General features: G+C 46.2%; 1 protein-coding gene across 1 annotated transcript in view; it reads right to left on the bottom strand.

The window, feature by feature from the left end:
- CDH26 (cadherin 26) overlaps window positions 1-22,056 on the bottom strand; it is a 551,648-nt gene that overhangs the window by 301,157 nt on the left and 228,435 nt on the right. Inside the window, exon 2 of the mRNA XM_069650706.1 lies at window positions 18,538-18,660. Within this exon, the coding sequence (XP_069506807.1) occupies window positions 18,538-18,660 (123 nt within the window). The remainder of the gene's footprint in view (window positions 1-18,537; window positions 18,661-22,056) is intronic.

The following is a 22,056-nucleotide window of genomic DNA, read 5'->3' as shown; positions in this document are numbered from 1 at the left end:
TCATCCATCATTCAATTTCATTTAAAAGTTCTGAAGAAGCCCAGGTGTGTGCACCCCCACCGTGCGGATGGAAGAATTCCTCACATGCCCCCCAGCCTCAACATGTGAACCATCACCCTACTGAAGGTCTGGTTTATCATCAGCACCATGATGCCTTAGGGCAACCGTGCACTTTACAAGATATGGTAACATAACATAACATAACATAACATCAACGCAAAGGTACCGGCTGAGGCATCTGTATTTCTATTCCTGGAGCCTGGCTTGTGCTGGATGTCCATATCTAATCCATGTAGGGAAATGGCCCAACGCAAAAGCTTAGGGTGCTCCCCTTGCATGGCCATTAACCATCAAAGAAGTCAGTGGTCTGTCTAGATCATTAAGTCTGACCCAAAGATGTAGGGTTTCTGCTTCGTTATGGCCCATATGACCGTGAAAGCCTCTTTTTCAGTGATGGCCCAGTTCCTTTGCCTTTTCATCAATCGCCTGCTAATGTAGTTGACAGGCTGCTGTACCCCGCTAACACTGCCCCAATCCCAAAATCAGAGGTATCATTCTGGATAATGAACTCCTGACCATAGTTTGTTACTTTCAGAACTGGGGCCCTGCACAATCCATTCTTCAAATCCGGATAGGAGGTTTGACAGGCGAGGATCCAAGTTACCTTCTTTGCCATTTCTCTGAAGATACATCATTCAGGGGCATGGCAATTGTACCATGCCCCTTGATGAACGACTGTAGTACCCAGTGAGCGCTCTCCTGTGTCTGTGTGGTGGGGATGTCCCAAGACTTCACAGCCTGTACATTCACTTAGAGAGGTTGTTTCTTACCTCCACCAACCAGATGGCCTATGTAAGTCACTGTCCCCTGCACTAGTTTCTGGCCTTGATAGTGAGACCCAATGTGGTCTAAATAGGAAACACTAAAGTTCACTCGAAATCACTCATAGTGACAGCATCTTGGAAACGACCTTCGTGATGGTGTCCCTGACCTCATCGGACATCCAGTGAATCCTACTGTTCACCGGCTTACTGTCTCCAGTGTTCACATCATGGGTGCACCAATCTGCGTGACCTGGAGTCCGTGAAAACAGACTGGCAAACGTTCCCAGTAAACGGCAACAGCCTTTCAATTGCAGTTCTGACAGGTCTGTTGCAAGGTTCACACCTTCAACTGACCCCTCTGTGGCTTCAGTTGCCAGAGGTCTGGGAAGGGATCGGTCTCCTGCTCAGTCTCTCCATCCGTCACTAATACCATGACCTTGTACAGGGTGTCCAAACAGAAGCTCAAAGAGGCTAAACACTACTCCATTCTGTGGCTCCTCCCTGTCGGCGAAGAGAAGGCAAGGCAGGAGAATATCCCATTTACTACCCATGTGCTCTTCAAAGCCATCCATCATGCCTTTCAGGGTCTTCTTTAACCACTCAACTAGCCCATTTGTTTGTGGATGGAAGCCTTTAGAGAACCGTCAGGTGACTCCACACTCTTCCCACATAACCTTCATATACACTGATATGAAGTTTGATCCTGTCAGAAACGACTTCCCTGGGGAATCCAAAAAGGCAGAATATCCCAATCACAGCTTTCACAACCACGCAGGCTTTGATGCTCCTCAGAGGGACAGCCTCAGGTTATCTTGTGGTGTGGTCCACCGCCAACAAGATGTTTCTGTTTCATGAGCTGATTTGAGGATCTAAAGGACCCACAATATCCATGCTTTTTCTCTCAAATGGCTGCCCACCCATGAGTAGTAGAATTAAGGGGGCCTTTGTGGCACCACCTCACTTGATAGAAGTCTGACAAGTTGTGCCGTACCAGAAAAATTCCTTAACTTTTACGCCGAACTGCGGCCAGTAAATGTTTGCTGACAACCGGTCCAATGTCTTAGTGACTCCCAAGTGACCCGCTAAAGGAATTTGTTTAGCCAAATCCAAAAGGAACTTTCTGTGGTATTGGGGAATCACCAACCTTCTTTCTGGTGCCCTCATCCTCAGAGTCTTTTAGCTCACTGTAAAGGAGTTCATCCTCCCAGTCCACGGGCCTCGCTCTTAGCCTGCTCCTCTGCCTACTTCCACAGACCTGTCAGAGTGGGACAATCTTTCTGGGCTTTGAAGAAGTCAGTCTGATCTGGGCCCCCAGCTGATGCAAACTCATCCAGCTTGGGCAGACCCTTCAAATCTGCACTCACCTGGTCCTCCACCTCAGGTTCCTGGGCAGCGCCAGGCAACTCTGAAGTCAGTGAATCCCTAGAACCTAAAGTAGGATCCGAGCTCTCTGAAGCTCTTGAGATATTGGTCAGGGGTTTTAGAAGAACTTCCTAAAGAGAGCCGCTTTCATGCTCCCATAAACACTTTCATGCTCCCATAAACGGGCCTTTCCTCTGAGATTTACTGAAGAATTGCATAAGTCATTGGTGTCGTTAAGCAACTAATTAGGACTGCACCCCACAGTACCTCTTCCAACTCCTGCAGCTGAAAAGCAAACCTGAGCAGTTCAAACCAGTCCAAAATATTCTTCCCCACCTCGTAAACCTGCACTAAGCCTTTGGGGATGTGGCACCAAGGTTTATCCCAGGCACCCTGGCTTGAGCCACTACCGCTGCTTTTGCTAGACGTGGATCTGTTGGCCTGCTTCTTCTCATTGAGTGCCAGTCTGCACTGCTCTACGGTGATCCTATCCCACTCCATTACAACCTAGTTAGTTAATTAGGCTGACCCTGGCAGAGGGAAGGTTTGGCCCGCCCTTTCTGGAGAGAAGAAATCCTGATAAATATGACAGGGGTGTAGGCTTTTTCAACCCAGAGTACACGGGTCTATGTGTATGTAGTGAGGTGGCATAGGAAAATGTGTGCAGATTAGCCCCACAGATTTTCCAGAGGATTATCTACCAACATTCAATTTCATTTAAAATTTCAAAAAAAGCCCATGTGTCACGACCTTATCTCCACCAAGGGCTCACAGGGACCTAAGGACCTTATTCGGATCCCCTTGGATGCCTTGGAGCCAGTCCTGGCGCTGTTGCCATAGGAGATGCTTGCTGGGACGGGGTTTCTATGAACAAAGGACAAGCATGGCCGCCCCCATGCGGAATACTGGAGAACTGCATTCTGCGTTTTAGCCTTCAGGGTGGGGCCTGCCCCAAAGATACCTGGGATACTGCCTTGCTATTTAAACCACACCCGATCAAGGGCACGCGCTTCGCGTTGTTCTGCCGAGCAGCGTGACGCTCATCTGATCCTGCCCTTACCTGCTCTGCAGCATCCATTGGTGTCGAACTCTTCCAAGGCAAGAACCATTGCCATCCTTACCTGTTCTGCAGCTTCCATCGGTTCTGAACTTATCCAAGGCAAGAACCATCGGCATCCTTACCTGCTCTGCAGCATCCATCGGTTTCGAACTTATCCAAGGCAAGAACCATCGCCATCCTTACCTGCTCTGCAGCATCCATCGGTTTCAAACTCTTCCAAGGCAGAACCATCGCCATCCTTACCTGCTTAGCAGCACTCATCGGGTTCAACATCATCCGAGGCAAGATTCATCGCCATCCTTACCAGCTCCACTGGTCGCCCGGAAGGCCAACATCTTCAAGACATCTTCATCTCATTGGACTCTTGGGAAACATCCTCCTCCAGGTCCTCGCGACCTACAGAACAAAACCAAAATCACAGGTTAGCCACTTGCTAGGACGCTCCTAGCACCGCTTGGCGTTCTTCTTACCTGTCTTAACCGGGCTTCGACTTCTACCGCAGCGCTTGCCACCTGCAACAAGAAGCGAGAAGACAATATTGCAAATTCAACTAAGTACTTCCTTGCATCTAAAAGACATTGCTTCGCCAGAAACACTTACCTGAAAGAAGGAGTTGCAACCGGTCTGAACTCTGGCCCTCGCCAGTGAAGAAACTCGGTGGAACGGTTCCACCTTTCGACGCGCCCCTGCTCAGCGTGGCAGGGCAGACAGCGCACCTTTATAGAGAACCAGGTAAGAGACATTCCCTGGGGAACTGCAAGGGGATCCGGGGAGGTGGGTTGCAAGGAAAGGACCGAAGCTTATCTCCCCCTCCTGTCTTCCAGAGTTGTCCCTCGATTATCCAGGTCCCAGGATAGGCAAAGGGTTCCCGAGAGCATTCCAGCTATTCGACAGGCGCCCCCGTGGACCAACAAGGTGAGCGTTACAGAACGTGAAGCCCTAACTAAATCATCCACCTGGGCGTCTACCATGGAAACTTCGGAAACAGACCAGTTAGCCCAGTTATTGGGGCAGTTGCGCGCGGAGGTTCATTCTGCGCGGCATGAAACCAATGCGTTATGAAGGGAGTTGATTGTTGCCAAGGAGAGGACGGAGGATCTCGGGAGGCAACTTCTTCAGTCACAAGCAGGACAAGCCCTGTTGCCTGGAGTTGGCCAGTCCACCCCGGCTACCGCAAGCAATCCGGTTCAGATTAACCTCCCAGGGGCTGTGCCACTGGCCCCTCCGGAACGGTTTGCGGGAGATCCCCGGTGATACGCCACCTTCATGAACCAATGTCACCTCCACTTTCTGTGCAGGCCTGGGGCCTTCCCTACGGATCAGGCACGTGTGGCTTTTGTGTTATCCTACCTTAGCGGGAGTGCAGCTGACTGGTCAGTCCTATTCATTAGCCGGAATGACCCTCTGCTTCAAGACTTTGATGGATTTCAGCGGGAGCTGGAAAAACTTTATGCCTGACGCCACCATGGGCAGGCCCTAGATAACAAACTCTTGTCTCTTCGTCAAGGGAACCAGGACCTGCTGACCTACATAGCGACGTTAAATCGACTGGTGGTTGAGGCAGATTGGCCTGAGGATAAACAGACTACGTTATTCCACCGGGGTCTTCGTGGGGAGTCAAAGGATATCTTAGCCCAAGTGGTGGACCCACCCCGGGATTGTGCCGAGTTCATTAGTGTGGTAGTCCAGTTGGATCGTCGACTAAAAGATAGGAAGAGCGAACGGGGAAAATCAGACTTGTGCCCCCTATTCGTACGCCTCAAGGATCACGCTCCACGGGGCTCCGACAGAACCAGTGAACCCATGCAGATAGGAGGGGTCAGACCCCCGTTAACCAAAGCCGAACGGGACAAAAGGAGGGAGATGCAATTGTGCTTGTATTGTGGGAAAGCAGGCCATTTCTTAAAGGAATGCCCGGTCAAGCCCACCAGACGAACCGTCGGTGCCACGGACAAGGAAAACCCCGAAGAGGAATCAGGAAATGGCCGAGCCCGGCAATTGTAGGGGTCCAATTGTCGAGCGAAGAAATCCAGCTTCAGAGCTCCCATTTTGCGCTACCAGTGATTTTCCACACCAACAGTTGTCGAATATACATTCGTTGGGAGCCTACCTCGACAGCGGAGCGGTGGGGAACTATATCGATCGAGACCTTTCAGCAAAGATGGGCCTTGTCCTGTGCTCCAAGCCAACCGCAGAAACCGTAACCACAGTTGATGGTACCGAAATTGCTTCGGGTCCTGTGTCAGAGTGCACCACTGAATTTACCCTCCTGTGCGAAGATGGGCATTACGAAACTATAGTGTTTGACCTGATCAAAGATCCCCAGTTCCGGCTGATTCTGGGAATGCCATGGCTGGTTGCCCATAACCCTCGAATCAACTGGCGAACGCGCAAACTGGTTTTTGCCCAAAGCTGTACGCATACTTGTTAGGCGAAAGGGCGGAAAACAAAGCTTGCAAGTTCCCCGGTGCGGGAGGGATTGGCCCATGCCCTCAGAGGGGTAGCAACCCTGCCAGTTTACTACCAAGATTTCCAAGACGTTTTCCAGAAGGAGCAGGCAAACATGTTGCCTCCCCACAGACCTTACGACTGTCAAATCGACCTGCTACCTGTAGCCCAGATTCCATGTGGGCGCATTTACGCGCTCACAGAGCCCGAAAATCAGCACCTGAAGGCGTACCTGAAGCAGTACCTGGCCAATGGGTACATCCCTCCGTCCAAGTCATCGGCCGTAGTTCCGTTATTCTTCGTTCCGAAAAAAGAAGGTGATTTAAGAACGTGCATAGTCTATCGTGCTTTAAACCAGGTGACCATTAAAAACCGCTATCCACTACCCTTGATTCAGGAGTTACTGGACCAGGTCAAGGAGGCCAAAATCTACACCAAACTGGACCTGAGAGGGGCGTTCCACCTGGTGCGCATTAAAGAAGGGGACGAGTGGAAGACGGCCTTCCGTACCAAATACGGCCCGTTTGAGTATCAAGTAATGCCATTCGGCCTATGCAACGCCCCTGCTGCGTTCCAGTACTTTATGAACAACGTCCTCCGAGAACTTATCGACACCTGTGCTCTTGTGTACATCGACGACATTCTGGTGTACTCTACGTATAAACAAGAACACATTAAGCATGTGCGGGCGGTCCTGGCTAAACCTCACGAACACCATCTGTACTCGAAACTCGAGAAATGCTCGTTCCATGTTACTGAGGTGGAATTCCTGGGTTTTGTTCTTTCCCCCCAAGACATACGAATGGACGCTCACAAGGTGGACGCAGTCCTCAATTGGCCAGCCCCCACTTCGGTTAAGGGAGTCCAAAGCATGTTGGGGTTTGTGAATTTCTACCACCGTTCATCCCGGGCTTCTCCCAAATTGTGCACCCAATTACTTTGTTGCTCAGAAAATGCAACAAGACCTTTAACTGGACCGAAGAAGCAGAAAAAGCCTTTCAAGAACTCAAGACCAGGTTCACCTCGGCCCCAATTTTGCAACATCCGCGTCCAGAACTTCCCTACATTGTGGAAACCGATGCATCCAGCCTGGCCATTGGAGCGGTTTTGTCCCAAAAAGACCCTTTCACAGGCCAATTGCACCCGGTGGCCTTTTGGCCTCGGAAGTTCACGCCTGCGGAGCTCAACTACGCCATCACCGATAAGGAGTTATTGGCCATTAAGGCAGCCTTTAAAGCCTGGCGACACTAACTGCTGGGGGCCTGGCACACCGTCACTGTAATAACTGACCACAGGAGGCTCCAGTACCTGAAAGGAGCGAAGGCTCAATCATCTCGGCAGCTACGCTGGGCCCTTTTCTTCGCAGAATATAACTTTGTGATCATGTACTGACCCGGGGCCAAAAACGGCAAGGCTGACGCTCTTTCCCGCATGGGTACAGATGACATGGCACACATGCCACCATACCGGAGAATAGAGTACAAGGTATTACTACCAACGTGACCCAGAGTGAACTATTATACGAAATTCAACAGGTCTTCACCCAGGAGCAGCTACAAGAGTGGGCCTCTACGGGAGAGCACTATAGTGTCAGGAATCAACTGCCGTACTACTGAAATCGGCTATTCGTTCCCGTGAAGGAACTACAAGGACAGGTCATCTCCAAGCACCATGACTCCCTAATGGAGGGCTATCCAGGAATCGCCAAAACCTTAGCAAAGATACAACGGAACTACAGGGGGCCAACTTGGCGCAAGGATGTAACCGAGTTTGTGTCTTCATGTGGTGTCTGTGTCCAAAACAAGTCTAGCAAGCAGAGCCCTGTCGGGCTTCTCCAGCCGTTGGACATTCCCCCAGCCCCATGGCACACTTTCTCACTCGATTTCACCACCGACCTCCCTCCATATCAGGGCTTCAATACCATCCTGGGGATTGTGGACTTATTTTCTAAAATGGCCCATTTCTTCCCCTTCAAGGGTCTTCTGACTGCTTCTGTCCTCGCCAAAGTCTTCCTGGAACACATAATACACCTACACAAATTCCTGTCAGCCCTAATATCAGATCGGGGGTCCCAGTTCGTGTCTAGCTTCTGGAGGAAATGCTGCTCTTTGGCCCAGATAGACATCCGGCTGTCCACTAGCCATCACCCACAGACTGACGCCCAAACAGAGAGAACGAATCAAACTCTCGAACAATACTTAAGCTGCATGCTGCACCAGGGTGAAGGGGACTGGAAGGAACTTCTATGGTTCACAGAGTACGCGTATACTAATTCTCTACATAGCAGCACAGGGCAAACACCATTCTTCACGATCTATGGACAACATCTGCGCACTTCCGAACTCCACATCCCTACAACCCTGGAAATGCCTGCAATCGAGACTCCACACACCACCATCACTCAAGCCTTTGCCAAAGCTCAGGAGCACCTACGACATGCTAAGGCACGCCAGAAAAGATGCGCGGATCAGCATCGCTCTGAAGCCCCTAGTTATCAGGTGGGAGATTTAGTGTGGCTTGCTTCCAAGCATGTACCAATCAAAGGAACACGAACATTTAATCCCCGGTTCTTGGGACCATACCCGGTTGAGGCCATCATTAATCCAGCAGCCGCGAAACTGACTCTACCAGACCATATGAGGATACACACAGTGTTCCATGTATCTCTCCTGAAACCAGTTAGGGCGGGGACCCGTGTAACTGCTCCCCCCGAACCAGTTGTCATTCAGGGGGAACCGGAGTAAGAGGTGAAGGACATTCTGGACTCCAAGTGGGTGAGATCAAGACTCTACTATCTAGTAGATTGGAAAGGATATGGACCTCAGGAAAGGACGTGGGAACCTAGTGAGTATGTTCATGCCCTGTGCTTGCTCCAGCGTTTCCATCGGACGTTTCCCTCCAAGCCAGGACCTGGCCAGAGAACCACCTTGAGGGGGGCCTTAGGGGGGAGTACTGTCATGACCTTATCCCCACCAAGGGCTCACGGGGCCCTAAGGACCTTATTTCGGATCCCCTCGGATGCCTTAGAGCCAGTCCTTGCGCTGTTGTCATAGGAGACGCTTGCTGGGACGGGTTTCTCTGAACAAAATACAAGCCTGGCCGCCCCCATGCGGAATACTGGAGAACTGCACTCTGCAGTCTAGCCTTTAGGGTGGGGCCCGCCCCAAAGACACCTGGGATACTGCCTTGCTATTTAAACCACGCCCGATCAAGGGCACGCGCTTCACGTTATTCTGCCTAGCAGCGTGACGCTCATCTGATCCTGCCCTTACCTGCTCTGCAGCATCCATCGGTGTTGAACTCTTCCAAGGCAAGAACCATCACCATCCTTACCTACTTAGCAGCACTCATCGGTTTCAACATCATACGAGGCAAGATTCATCGCCATCCTTACCAGCTCCACTGGTCGCCCGGAAGGCCAACATCTTCAAGACATCTTCTTCTCGTTGGACTCTTGGGAAACATCCTCCTCCAGGTCCTCGCGACCTACAGAACAAAACCAAAATCACAGGTTAGCCATTTGCTAGGACACTCCCAGCGCCGCTTGGTGTTCTTCTTACCTGTCTTAACCAGGCTTCGACTTCTACCGCAGCGCTTGCCACCTGCAACAAGAAGCGAGAAGACAATATTGCAAATTCAACTAAGGACTTGCTTGCATCTAACAGACATTGCTTTCGCCAGAAAGACTTACCTGAAAGAAGGAGTTGCAGCCGGTCTGAACTCTGGCCCTCACCAGTGAAGAAACTCGGCGGAACGGTGCCATTTTTTGACGCGCCCCTGCCCAGCATGGCAGGACGGAGAGCGCACCTTTATAGAGAACCAGGTGAGAGACATTCCCTGGGGAACTGCGAGGGGATCCCGGGAGGTGGGTTGCAAGGAAAGGACCGAAGCTTATCTCCCCCCCCCCCCTGTCTTCCAGAGTCATCCCTCGATTATCCAGGTCCCAGGACAGGCAAAGGGTTCCCGAGAGCATTCCAGCTATTCGAGAGGCACCCCCGTGGACCAACAAGGTGAGCGTTACACCAGGTGAGCGTGCACCCACTGTGAGGATGGTCAAACACCTCACATTAGGTTTGGCAGTAGCAAGAGGAGATCAAGGGCAAGAGATAGAGAGGAGGAGGGTAAAAAGACAACCAGGAATAAAAGCTCTTCAGAAAAGGGATGTTTTAATTGCTTCCTGTATCTCAAAAAGGTGCCCTCAGCTCTGAGGGTAACTGGCAGGGTATTCCAGAGGGTGACAACAGCAGCTTGATTAACCTACCACCTTAAATCTTCATATTTTTGTTGTTGTTCCTGAAGCAGTACTGAGTATATTTGAACTGGGGGATCTGAGGAATTTAGAAAAATTAAGAAGGTTTCATGTTGCATTTTCTGTTGGTTGTTAAGAGTGTGTTAATGGTTATAGAGTAGGTTTTCCAACCATTAACATCTGGGGAGCAGGTGCAAGTGGATTTAGGTCACCTAGCCTAAGCCCCACCCACCTGGTGCGTTCCTGGTTGCCGCTTTTTTCCCCACTTAGCAAGCCCCGCCCAACGGGTGCCTTCCTGGTTGCCACTATTTTTCCCTACTTAAGGAGCCCTCCAGCCTCTTTTTCTTTGCAGCTCGGGAGCAGGTGCAAGTGGATCTAGGTCATCTGGCCTAAGCCCCACCCACCTTCTTAGCCCTGCCTCTTCCTTCCTGCTCTTAACTCTAAGATCAAGGGCATTTCTTACTGTTGTCCGAAGTGAAGGGCAGACAAAGAAAAGGGCAATTCTTGTTTGAACCTGTTTGGACTAGGAGGATCCAGGGCCTGAACCCCTCCCCACACAGCAGGCAATCATGCACCAACATGTTTTTATTCCATCTGTCCCCACAGGCTATCCCCACCATCATCAGGCAACACCAACTTCTCCGATGCTGGGGTGTGGATAGGTGCTCCGTGGCACAGTAAATTGTGCAAGTTGTCTAACGCAGCCTGGCTCGCGTAATTTGCTTCCCCCCTGCTCGGTACATGGGATGCTTGTATGATTAAATCCTTCATCTTGCTGCCCCCCAAGTCAGCCCTCTCCTGCTAACCCCCCCTGCATCAACAATACCTCCCTACCCATTGTGGGAGTTTGTATTGACACATTATGGTGACACCATCACGGCCTTGTTGCTGATGCTTTGATTTGACCTTTAGACTCACATGACTCATGTTGGTTCACCCATCTCGAATCTCATTGTTCTCTTGCTGGACTTCCGTAAGCATCACGTAATCATAGTGTCCATGAGTCATGTTGTGCCCATCTATGACTTGAATCCTGGCTTGCACTTGCAACATTATGTATTCAGTGTTGACCTCTGCAACTTGATGTGCTCTCTCCACTTGCTTATGTGCTCTATAGCACTATATTTCGCTGGCTATTCTTCTTCCTCTCTTTCACCACACTCACTGCTTCTCAGTCTTCTCTTCCTCTCCCTGTATTTTCCCTCCCCTCACTATATTCAATGCACTTACCCTATCAGAATTGTCGCCAGACCTAGTATGACAATGGCTTGTTTGTTGCTCCTGCCCCTCTCCTTCATCTTTTGTCAATCTCCAGCACTACCAGAATTTTCATCAGGCCTAGTACGATAGTCGCTTGTTTGTCCCCCCCACCTTTTGTCAATCTCCAGCACTACTACAAATGTCGTCAGGCCTAGTACGATAGTCGCTTGTTTGTTCCTCTCCCCGCCTCTCCCTCACCTTTTGTCAATCTCCTGCACTACCAGAAATGTCATCAGGCCTAGTACGATAGTCGCAAGTTTGTTCCTCTCCCACCAACTCCCTCACCTTTTGTAAATCTCCTGCACTACCAGAATTTTCATCAGGCCTAGTACGATAGTCGCTTGTTTGTCCCCCCCACCTTTTGTCAATCTCCAGCACTACTACAAATGTCGTCAGGCCTAGTACGATAGTCGCTTGTTTGTTCCTCTCCCCGCCTCTCCCTCACCTTTTGTCAATCTCCAGCACTACCAGAAATGTCATCAGGCCTAGTACAATAGTCGCTTCTTTTGTTCCTCTCCTCCCCCCCTCCACCTTTTGTTAATCTCCAGCACTACCAGAAATGTTGTCAGACTTAGTACAATAGTCCCTAGTTTTGTTCCTCTCCTTCCTTCCACCCTCCCTTCCCTCACCTTTTGTCATTCCCTTGCACTACCTAGTATGATAGTCGTCGTCTGTCTCATCTCCTACTTCCCCCTCCGTCCTTCCCCTCCTTATCATTGTCAAAGCTCTTGCACTATCTGAAATGTCATCAGGCCTAGTACGATAGTTAATTTCACATTCTTAATGTCTCAAGGCCTTTTAAGAATGTCATTGTATTTTCACTTGCTCCCTCTCTTGCCTTGAAGCGCTTTGAAACACATGCGTGTATAGGCGCTATACAAATAAACTATCAATAGCAATATCAATATCAATATATAATTGTCTTTAGCAACAATAGTGTGAATTTCAGACATTATGACTGTCTCGTGTTTACAGGGCAGTTGGAGACTATTGTGTTCTTGTTATTTATATTCCTCCACCACTCCACCACTCTTAGGCTTGATGCGTTTGTAGATGGAATATATTCTAATAAAAGAAGGAGATAAAGGGATAAAGAGCACTCGCATACCCTCAGCATCAAGGGATTAACCCTTCACAAAATGTGACAACACAGCTAGTGCTACTGGTAGCTGCTCACTCTAGGTGGTTCCTATTCCTGTCTCATAACCACTGTTCGGCACATGAGTAAGAACTACTTCGGTACAAGTTTATGTATAAAAATAAACATATTTTATTATTAAATTGTACAAGCAATTTTTTAAGAACACCAATGGTGTAAACTCACTGTCCTTTTATCAAACATTACTTACAGTGAATCTCTAAGAAACAAATCACAAGATTGGATGCACCAGCTTCAGTCTTTCATGTGGTAAGCTACGTGATTTAAATTCCTAAGCTTTTAAAGTGTACTGTGCTGTGTTGTTTCTTACACACGGACATACCTCACTTCGCACAATTCACTTATCCTCATTTCATTCATCCTCAAATACAAGCATTTTTACCATTTTCGTTCAACACACACACACCAGTTGCCCAACATGTTTCTTTCCATATAGTATGTAACTGTCATGAGTGTTAGGAAATTCTTCAGGGGCTTTCTTGAAGGATTGAAGTGACATGCAAATTCAATCTCGCAACAATATAATATCCCACAATAGAATCAATGGCTAAAAACAACAATCTTCAAACAACATTTCAAATTGTAGTTCAAGTTATCTCTTCTCGTTAAGGGTTTGTAGTCCCCTTACCGTGCGTCTATCAGGAAAAAGGGCTCACCACCTATCGAGGAGCAACAAAACAAACAAAGAAAGAACAGGCATATTAGTGGCCCATTCCGCTACTGCGCTCAAATAACTGCCATTGTTAAATCATAGCAGTCATTAGTCAAAATAAAGCTATGGTTAGGGGGGCAAGGATGCACATTTGTAGGGGGTTCAGCTGTTATTACGGCACGATTTCGATTGTAACCATCTATCTGTAACTAGTCCTATGATTACAAAAAAGAGAGAGGGGCAAAGGGGTGTAAGGGTGGGGAGAAACATCATTCAATCCCTATCTACCCTTGTTTGCACAAGAATTGAACGCTCACCCTTATTTTTAACGGGAGTCTGTCCACTAATATATAGGCTGCGAATGCAACTACAGGATCCTCTGGTTTCTGGAGGTCGAGTGGTCACAAAGAACTAGAGTGAGTTATAGTGAGAAAAAAGGGGGGAGGGGAGAGAGAGTGTCCCATTACAAACTGTGGAGAAGCCAGTCCGTGGATAAAGGCTTAACAGATCTTGCCTTATAATTACCCATTGGGAGAAAGCTACGTGTTCGCTCTGTGTTTCAAGTTCCACAGGTACCACTCCGTAAAGTCACGGTTTTATCATCCCTGACGTCTTCGACTTAGTTCCGCACTGGCCGATTCAAAATTTCTAAGCGTAAAAAACAGAAAGAATTCCATATGAGTCACCCACTAGTTAAACCTTTGTAATTTGGGTCATTTGTTCTCGCAGTGAAGAATGTGCCCAACCATGTTGTGTGTTCTCGCTCATTGTAATCTGTAAAAGCGTTGTCCAAACAACTTCCAGCTGTCAAGCCGTTCTTACATGTTAAACGATATGCACATTAGGCAGTATGTAACCGGTCTATCAAGTAAACGAAGCTGCGCCTACCCGAGTCATTCAAACCCCTCCTAGAGTCGTGTTTACAGTCAATCTTACCTTTCGCTTTTATATTGAATCCCGCGTCCATTCGTTTTCACTCTGACCGCGTCTTCACATTGATTGAGTCTTTCCGGGGTTATTGGCCAGGTCCCGCGTACGTTCGTCGTGGGTTCAACCACGTCCTGTCAAGCGTCACGTACTTCCGGGGTGGTTTCCGGTCATTGACGGCAATCCCGTGTTTCTTATAGTGCAGTGTTCCTGGCACACGCATGTGCAGCGGAGTAGTTACGTTCCAGCTCGTAAGTGTTTGGACGGGCTGTAACTCGCTCTATGGCCCAGTCTGCAAAGGATCCGAGCGATTTCCATGGTTGAGGCAAATTCCATAGTTAAAGCGCGGGCATCAGTAGTTCCCAAGGGGAAGTGAGGAAGCACTGTCTTGCCCGTTGAGTAAACGATGTCAGTAATGTGCAACACCGGTAAGTTTCGCATGCGCTCATTCATGTCAAGCGGGCTAGAACCCGCTCAAAACCCTGGTTAGATGGAATATAAACAGAGGTGTAGCCAGGATTGTTTAACAAGTGGGGCCTGAAGCTAATGTCATTGGGCCTACAGCATTAACATTAACATCTGTAAATGCCATATTTTGGGTAGGACTTGCCCGCTCAGTCCCCACCCTGTCTATGCCTCTGGATATACATATTAAAACATCAGAGAGAGCGGAGGCCAGAGGTCAGAGTAACAAAACTGAAGAAAATCAACCTTTTGCTTAATCCTTACCATGCTCTTATCCTGTTGTGATGCTAGGAAGATGATAGTGTTGTCTACATCCTTTTTCCAAACCACTAATATATATTTCATATTTTAATTCCCAGAAATATCTGTCTCTGGCAAAGATGATAAAGAGAAAATCTTTGGGAAGAGGGAAAAATAGGATTCGCGGTACTATCCAATTTGCATAAACAGAGTGTTCTCTTAACACCTCTTTCTAGTTTCACCCTGCTATCTGCCAGCCACTAGTTCAGGTAGGGCATTGTCTAACATGATTAACCAGATGGCTATTTTACGGGCATGGCACATGAACCCCAGCTTGGGCTGCAAACTATCGCTTGCAAGAGGCAATTGGCAAGGCCTTGGACTTTAGAAGGTTACATCAGTTTTTTGTGGGGTTTTTTAACCAAATAAATTACTTCTCAAATGTTTATTTCTGCCTTTAGTTGTAATAGTGCATGTCCTACTGCCCTAAACACCCTTTGGTAAAGTTCTGCATACACAAGTACGACCGTCCTCTGCCACCTCTGGATCACAGATCTTTGTGATTCAATTGAAAAGCCTGTTTAATCAACATACGGTTCACATACAGGGAGTTAACCTCTTTGTTGGATAATAGATGGGTGTGTGACTCGTCATGTAGTAATTTAACTCATAAACTGGTTGAAGTTTATAGGTAAATTGCCTGTACATTTGTATATGTATTACCAGTCAATCTGTGTGAAAAAGAGAACCGTGGATCATTAATATTTTAATGTCAAGCTACTCTTTGATCCTACAGTTTTCTCATTTTTAAAGCACAGATCATGGAGTTTTTTGTGCTGTTCTGAAATGCCCCGGTTTCTTTATCGGAAGTTTTGAAATGTACACATTGGCCCTCATTACGAGTTCGGCCGGTAGCCATGCCTCTATTGGCGGCATGGCTGCTGCCGAAATCGCATCTGTGTCTGGGTCCTCGGAATGAGGACTTACCGGGCCATTCCGAGTTAGGATGGCCCGGTAATTCCTCCCTCAAGGACCCGGACACGGTCCTTCCCCATTCCCATTTCAGCCCCCATACGGCTGAATGGGAATGGGAGAGGGAGCAAACAACGGGCCATAACGAGATGGCCCGTTGTTTGCTCCCTCTTCCCCTCGCGGGACCCGGTAAGCACGCCTGGTTTTCCCAGGCATGCTTAACGTGTCCCGCGAGGGGACCTTGTAATGTGGCGGAACGGGATCAACGGCGCCGTCACCTTTTACGGCGCCATTTAACCCGTTCGGCCAGGGTCGTAATGAGGCCCATTGTCATTCGAACAGACTTCAGGCGCAATTCTCCAACAGATTAGAAAACAGTGCTTCTTATACTTTACCCATGAGCAAACATTTCAATTTTCTGAATATATTTGTAAAATACTTACTTTTTGCTTCTTACCTTTGATTTTCTGTAGTAAACTACCTACCTTAAAGTGACAACCAGTTAGTTGACTACTTTTAACTTATATTTTATACTTTTAAATGCTCCCAAATCTTCATAAACAGTTCATTTAAGTATGGGGTAATTAACATAGGATAATTGCCACCCAGTATCCCAGGTGATAATGACCCCTACAGAGATCTATAGGGCTATTAATACATAGTGGTAGTAGCAATACAAGTTTGGGAATGTTGGTGGTGAAGGTAATGTTTACCTTAGTAGTGAGTAAACTAAATAGACAAACTGAGTTAATAAATTAACAGTGGTTTTATTTTGTAGGTTTTAAATAACATGGTTGTCTTCATAGGTTAAGCATTTTAATTGCCAACTTGGTTGAATTTAAACAGGTTTAACATGAGCATGCATCAGGTGTCAAGTAAAAGTAAACAGTGAACGTGAAAGCCTTCCCCCTATTTGAGCTTTCTATTTCGTGTATTAAATAGAATATTCTAACAAAAGAAAGATTTCCTCCCAGAGAGGAACTTTCTTGCTGAAATAAATTGTGCCTGGAAATCACATTGCTGTTTCCCTGTCTGCTTTGAAGTCTGAATGTTCCGAATGAAGGCAGCGCCAGTAGTTATTGACTGCTCTATGAACATTCTGATTGGCTGATAAGAGGTCAATAACTATCTCCTTGTGCTAATATTAAATATGTTGTTGAGAAAGCTCTGAAAGTGAAAACAAAAAGTCTGTACTGTTCATATTGCTCATCTTGCCATAAACATATGTAAAGAGAAAACATATCTTTTGTTATCTCTCAAAGCAAGTGGCAAATTGTACAAGTAGTCTAAACTTTGTATTGAGCACCCACAAATGCTCAGGGTCTGGCAATGTTATATCCTTTTCTAAATCATTTATTTTTTCACGAGGAAGCTGTTTGGGTCTTAGAAATTTGAATGTCTTCTTGTTGTAAAATATTCCGTACCGTTCGGTTTCTGAGATTTTGAAATTTTCTTCCTCTGATGCATAAGTTAAATATCTTAGTGAGAAGATATAAGAGCAACAGAAGCAAGACACCATTAACGAGCAGGGTCTGAGCAGTCAAAAATCAACACTTTGCAGGTGTAACATGGATGTATTGTATGAACGTTTGCATGAGCATAGACATTAAAGTTGCTCCGAAGCAAAGGAATAATCAAATCCTAGAAAGTAAGGAATTGAGGAAAGGAAGCCCAGCTCTTCCACAATTGCAAACACTTGTTTCAATAATCATGCTATCACTTTGTTTTTATATGTGGCTCTTTAATAAAAAAACAGTATTGTTAAATGTATGTACCTTATCAGAAATAGATACGTTTGAATGTATCTATATGTTTCATTTTCTATAAATGATCAATACAAACATTAATAGGAGCATATCTTTGTTTTGTAAAATTGTTAGATGTCTCTTCATCAGTACAAATTATTTGTTTTGCTTTAATGAAATACTTAAAAAGTAAATATAAAAAAACAGCAAATGACAAAGAATATTTCTAGCCGCACACACTGTAACATTATGTTACGTGGATTAGTTCATCAAACATGGAATGTAGTCCCATCGAAGCAAATTGGGGTTGTGTTCACGCTTTCCATAAGGCCACTGAAAGTGTGGAGAGGCTGCACTGTGTCTGTCTTTGCTACACTGATCCACCATGTGCCTCCAGAACACAATGTGTTTGTGCTATAAGGATACAACCCTCTGTCCTATTATTATTTGGCAAGACAGGTACGTGCTTAATGGACCTGCTGCAGACAGCTGTGTGCAACTGATTGGTAAACAATTCTTGAATGCAGCCAGGAAGTATTCAGCCTTCCATGCTCCTGAGGTCGATCCAATAAATATCACTGAATAGGGAAATATTTCCTAATATTGTACCAACAAACAGTTCCATTTGCGGTTTGTGCAGAATGGAAACGGGCCTGTTTCTTTTTGCACCAACGGTAGTTATTTCCCAATTCACTGATACTCAGTTCATCAACTTCAGAAGAGCTCCAGGCTGAGCCTCCCTGCCCAGTGACAACCCTGCAATGGATCTATTGCACAGGGATGACTGCGGCAGGTCTGTTGACTGACTGAGTTATCTTTATGGGCAATTTGGCCCTGTACAGTACCCCAAACATCCCTTTGTGATATGCTTGATTCTTATTGTGTCTCTCTGGTTGCCTTGAACTTGCCTTAAATGTGTAGAATGCAAGAAGATTCATGGTGAGTCAAGGGTGATCACAAAAAAACACCAAAGAGCTCAAACCTCTTTTATGTTAATTAGAGGGGACTGTGGTCTTCTTTACATGAAGTTCTTCCTTGCTTAGTATGTATTGAAGCCAGAATCCTTCTTGGGGACATGTAATACTACAAAATGTATAATGACTGAAATGTCATTGACTCTGCCCATGTCTAGTACTTAAAACTATCAATGCACCATCATGACAAAGAATCTTACCTCTCCAGCAATCTTTGGGAATGGCCCTGTGTCTCCCTCTTCAAGTACAATGGTTGTGAGAACCCATCTCCTTTTCGAGCGTCGCAGTGGCTTCAAGCTTTCCGACTGAACCAGCAACACGCCCTGCACAACACAAAGACATCTGTTATTCCGAAGCACTGCACTGATCAGTGGTTTTCTTTGATCTATATTGAGATGTCATACATAGTTTGTCTTTTAAATGTCTTCCATTTACACATTACGATGCATTTTTGCGAGGGTGAGCAGATTTTCAACCAAAAACGGCATGGCGAACAACAGGGGAGTTGCTAGGTCTGGAAAAGACCCGGGGCTATGCTGATGTCAGAACTGTTGGGGTTGGGGGCTAGCTAGTCTTTTGGCTGTAGCTCCTGAGATTCTATCGGGGGCTACAACCAAAAGATCAGGGGCTATAGCCCCTTTAGCCCCCCCCCTAGCAACGCCCCTGGCGAAATACATAAAGGAAGGACTAACCCACTCCCACTCTTCCCAATTTACCCGACCGTCGCAACCCCTCAAACCCCCCCCCACCGTTCCACAGTACCTGCATAGAAAGTTTGCGGTTTTGACTTCTGATAAAAGCATGGAAATAACAAGCATGATACATTTTAATTAATAGTGATTGTATGATGTATTTTAATGTTATATGAATCGAATTTACTTGATTGTTATTAGAATTTACTTTGAAAAGTTCAGCAGCTCAACTATAACGCACTTTAATTTTTGTTTTAAGCCACTTAAATAACAAAGGAGCTGTTGCTCTGTTTGACATGACATGCCTTGCTATTTATTCTCAGCCTGCCTCTGTGGCACAAGACGTTAATGCATAGAGCTGCTTCTTGGATGCCAACATTCTGAAAATCTAGTAATGTTAATTTAAAAACGGGGACTATTACCCTCCGTTTCCCCAAAAGCATGATGGGGTGTTTAATTTAAAAATACTCCTGGGACAGAGGGGCCAATTCCAGGATCGTCGGCAAAACAGGAACATCTGGTCACCCTACACTTAGCAGACAGGTCACCTTGCAAACATACACTGCTTGCAATCACCTTAACAGTGGAATGTGTCTCAGCAGCCATGTTGGAGAAACCACACTGCCAAGGCTCGGACTGGCCTATAAGGTAACAGGGCAGTGACTGAATTCCAACGTGCTCATGTGGGCCAGTTTAATGAGTTACTTCAGTTTGAAACTATAGTTTTGATCAGTGTTACGGACACAGGAAGCATCTTCTTTAAAATGCACAAATTGCAGCTCACTTGACTAAATAACACCCCGTAGGTACTAGAATAGTCTGTCACAGAAGGAAATAATTACTGTGCCTAACTGTGGGCCCGATTTTCATTTGTTCCAGGGTAAATTTTACGCCCCAGTCTGACCCTGACACTGCATACCGAGGACCAGAGGAAGAGAAGATGGAAGGTTCAAGTACAACATTTGTTACATTATATTACTTCCTTACAAGTCCACCCTGTCCTTTCATATCGAGGCAAACTGAGCTGGTAAGGTGTTGAGCTGGCGTTGTCAAATGACTAAAGCATAAAAAACACTCCGTTTTTTTTATATAAACCAATGAAGAAAGGTATGGACACTATCTCCACTGAAATTCACTGTGTGTATATTTCACCTTACATAGTTCCAGGTAATTATTATGTTTTTCCAAGCCTCATGTGCCGTTGTCTGGGGGCTGACTGGAACCCTAGAATCAAAAATAATTCAGATGCCAATGTGGCTTCAGACACAAACGTATATCTTATCTGAAGTAATCAATTTGCAAGTGATTTGTACAGAACTACATGAACCAGAATTCCTCGGTGTAACCTAGCCAATCTCTGTCCACGATCCCATACAGCAGATGGGTGCAGAACTGCATATATCATAATCCTATTAAGGGCCTGATTCATAGAATGTTTTGCATGGTTCCAAGTGACTTTGCACTGCCGACACAAACCCTGATTCATGGAATTGTGCAAAGTGTGTTTTTGCAGTGCAGTCTTGTTGTACGGCAAAAAATACTTTGTACTGACATTGCACTGCAAAAATACACTCTGCAGAATTCCATGAATCAGGGTTTGTGTCAGCAGTGCTAAGAATTCCCACTGAGTACCCATTCCCTGCGCTATCCCAAATCTAGGCCACGTTCTTATTGACCACACCTGAAGTTGAAGAGTGTTGGCACCCATTAATTACGGTCTCATTATTCCTACCCAAACCTCAGCTCCAGCTTTCTGTGCTCCCTTGGGAACTGGTTCCTGAGAGTTTTAGAGCTGCCCTGTGGCTAACAATGTCTCAGCTCCTTTGCCAGCCTGTCTGTGCCTTTTCTTTTGCCTTCAGCGCCTCTGCCTGATTCAATCTGCTCATCGTGCCATGAGGAAGGATATTGACTTGTTCTGCCTGTTCTCTGTGATGTATGGCTTCTGCGACTGCTGCTGCCCTCTCCCGGTGTCATCAGAACACGGCCAGTTATTGCCTGCTTACGCTGTATCGTAAGGACACTGCCTGTTTCTGTCTATTCTCTATATTGTGCCATTGAGGTACAGGGATGTCATTTCACCAAAATGCCAGGTGTAGCAGAAGTGACATCACGTGACCCTTGACTCCTGATGACATCACAGGAAATTATATCATTTGACCTCACCCCAAAGTGATATCGTGGGTAGCGATGGAACACAACCTTTCACCGGTTGTAGGTCATTTGGTAGAAAACCAAATGATCGAATGCCATTTGATCGACAGTCAAATGGTCGAAAAAATGGTCACATTTTTTTAAAAAAAAATGTATGGGGATTTCCCCCCCGAACCCCCTGTTTTCTTTATTAAAAACATTTTTTTACCAACCTAAACTAAATATATATATATATATAAATAAATAAAAAAAAATCAACCTTTTTATTTCGACCATTTGACTTTCGATCAAATGGTCATTCGATCCTTTGTTTTCGACCATTTGACTAGACAGCCCTTTCACCTATTGATAAAACAGGAATTGGCATCACATAGCATTGTACACTACGAAAAATATGGTTACGATATCACTATAATGTGATGAACATTTCATACAAGAATGGATCGCTATATGTATCGTTAAGATCAGTGTGTATAGGCCCATATTACCAAATAACTGTGAATGCAAGCAGATGCCCATGACCAAATGATAATGACGTGTTATTATATAGCACTTATGCTGAAGCACTTTATATAGAAAAACTATACACCCAATATCACCCAACTTGTGTTGGTACTCAATTATTGACCTTAGAAGGATGAAAGGCTGAGTTGAGGCATTTAAGAACAGACTAAATCAGTGACTCACCCCTGAAGTGTGCCTGAAATAAAACTTTAAAGAGTCTAGCAATTATTGTATAGAATTCACATTATTTGGTATTCCCATTCTTTCTTATTTAGGGTCAGTGCTGAAAGTGTTAGACTCGTGGCCCTCCTGTTCTTGTTGTTCTTATTTTTTTTAAGGGGCCTAAACAAGAAAGCCAGCCACTCCAAAAGT

This window comes from Ambystoma mexicanum, chromosome 3p, assembly GCF_040938575.1.
Source record: "Ambystoma mexicanum isolate Mex_15411 chromosome 3p, UKY_AmexF1_1, whole genome shotgun sequence".
NCBI classification, from domain to species: Eukaryota; Metazoa; Chordata; class Amphibia; order Caudata; family Ambystomatidae; genus Ambystoma; species Ambystoma mexicanum.
This window is presented reverse-complemented; position numbering and strand designations above follow the sequence as displayed.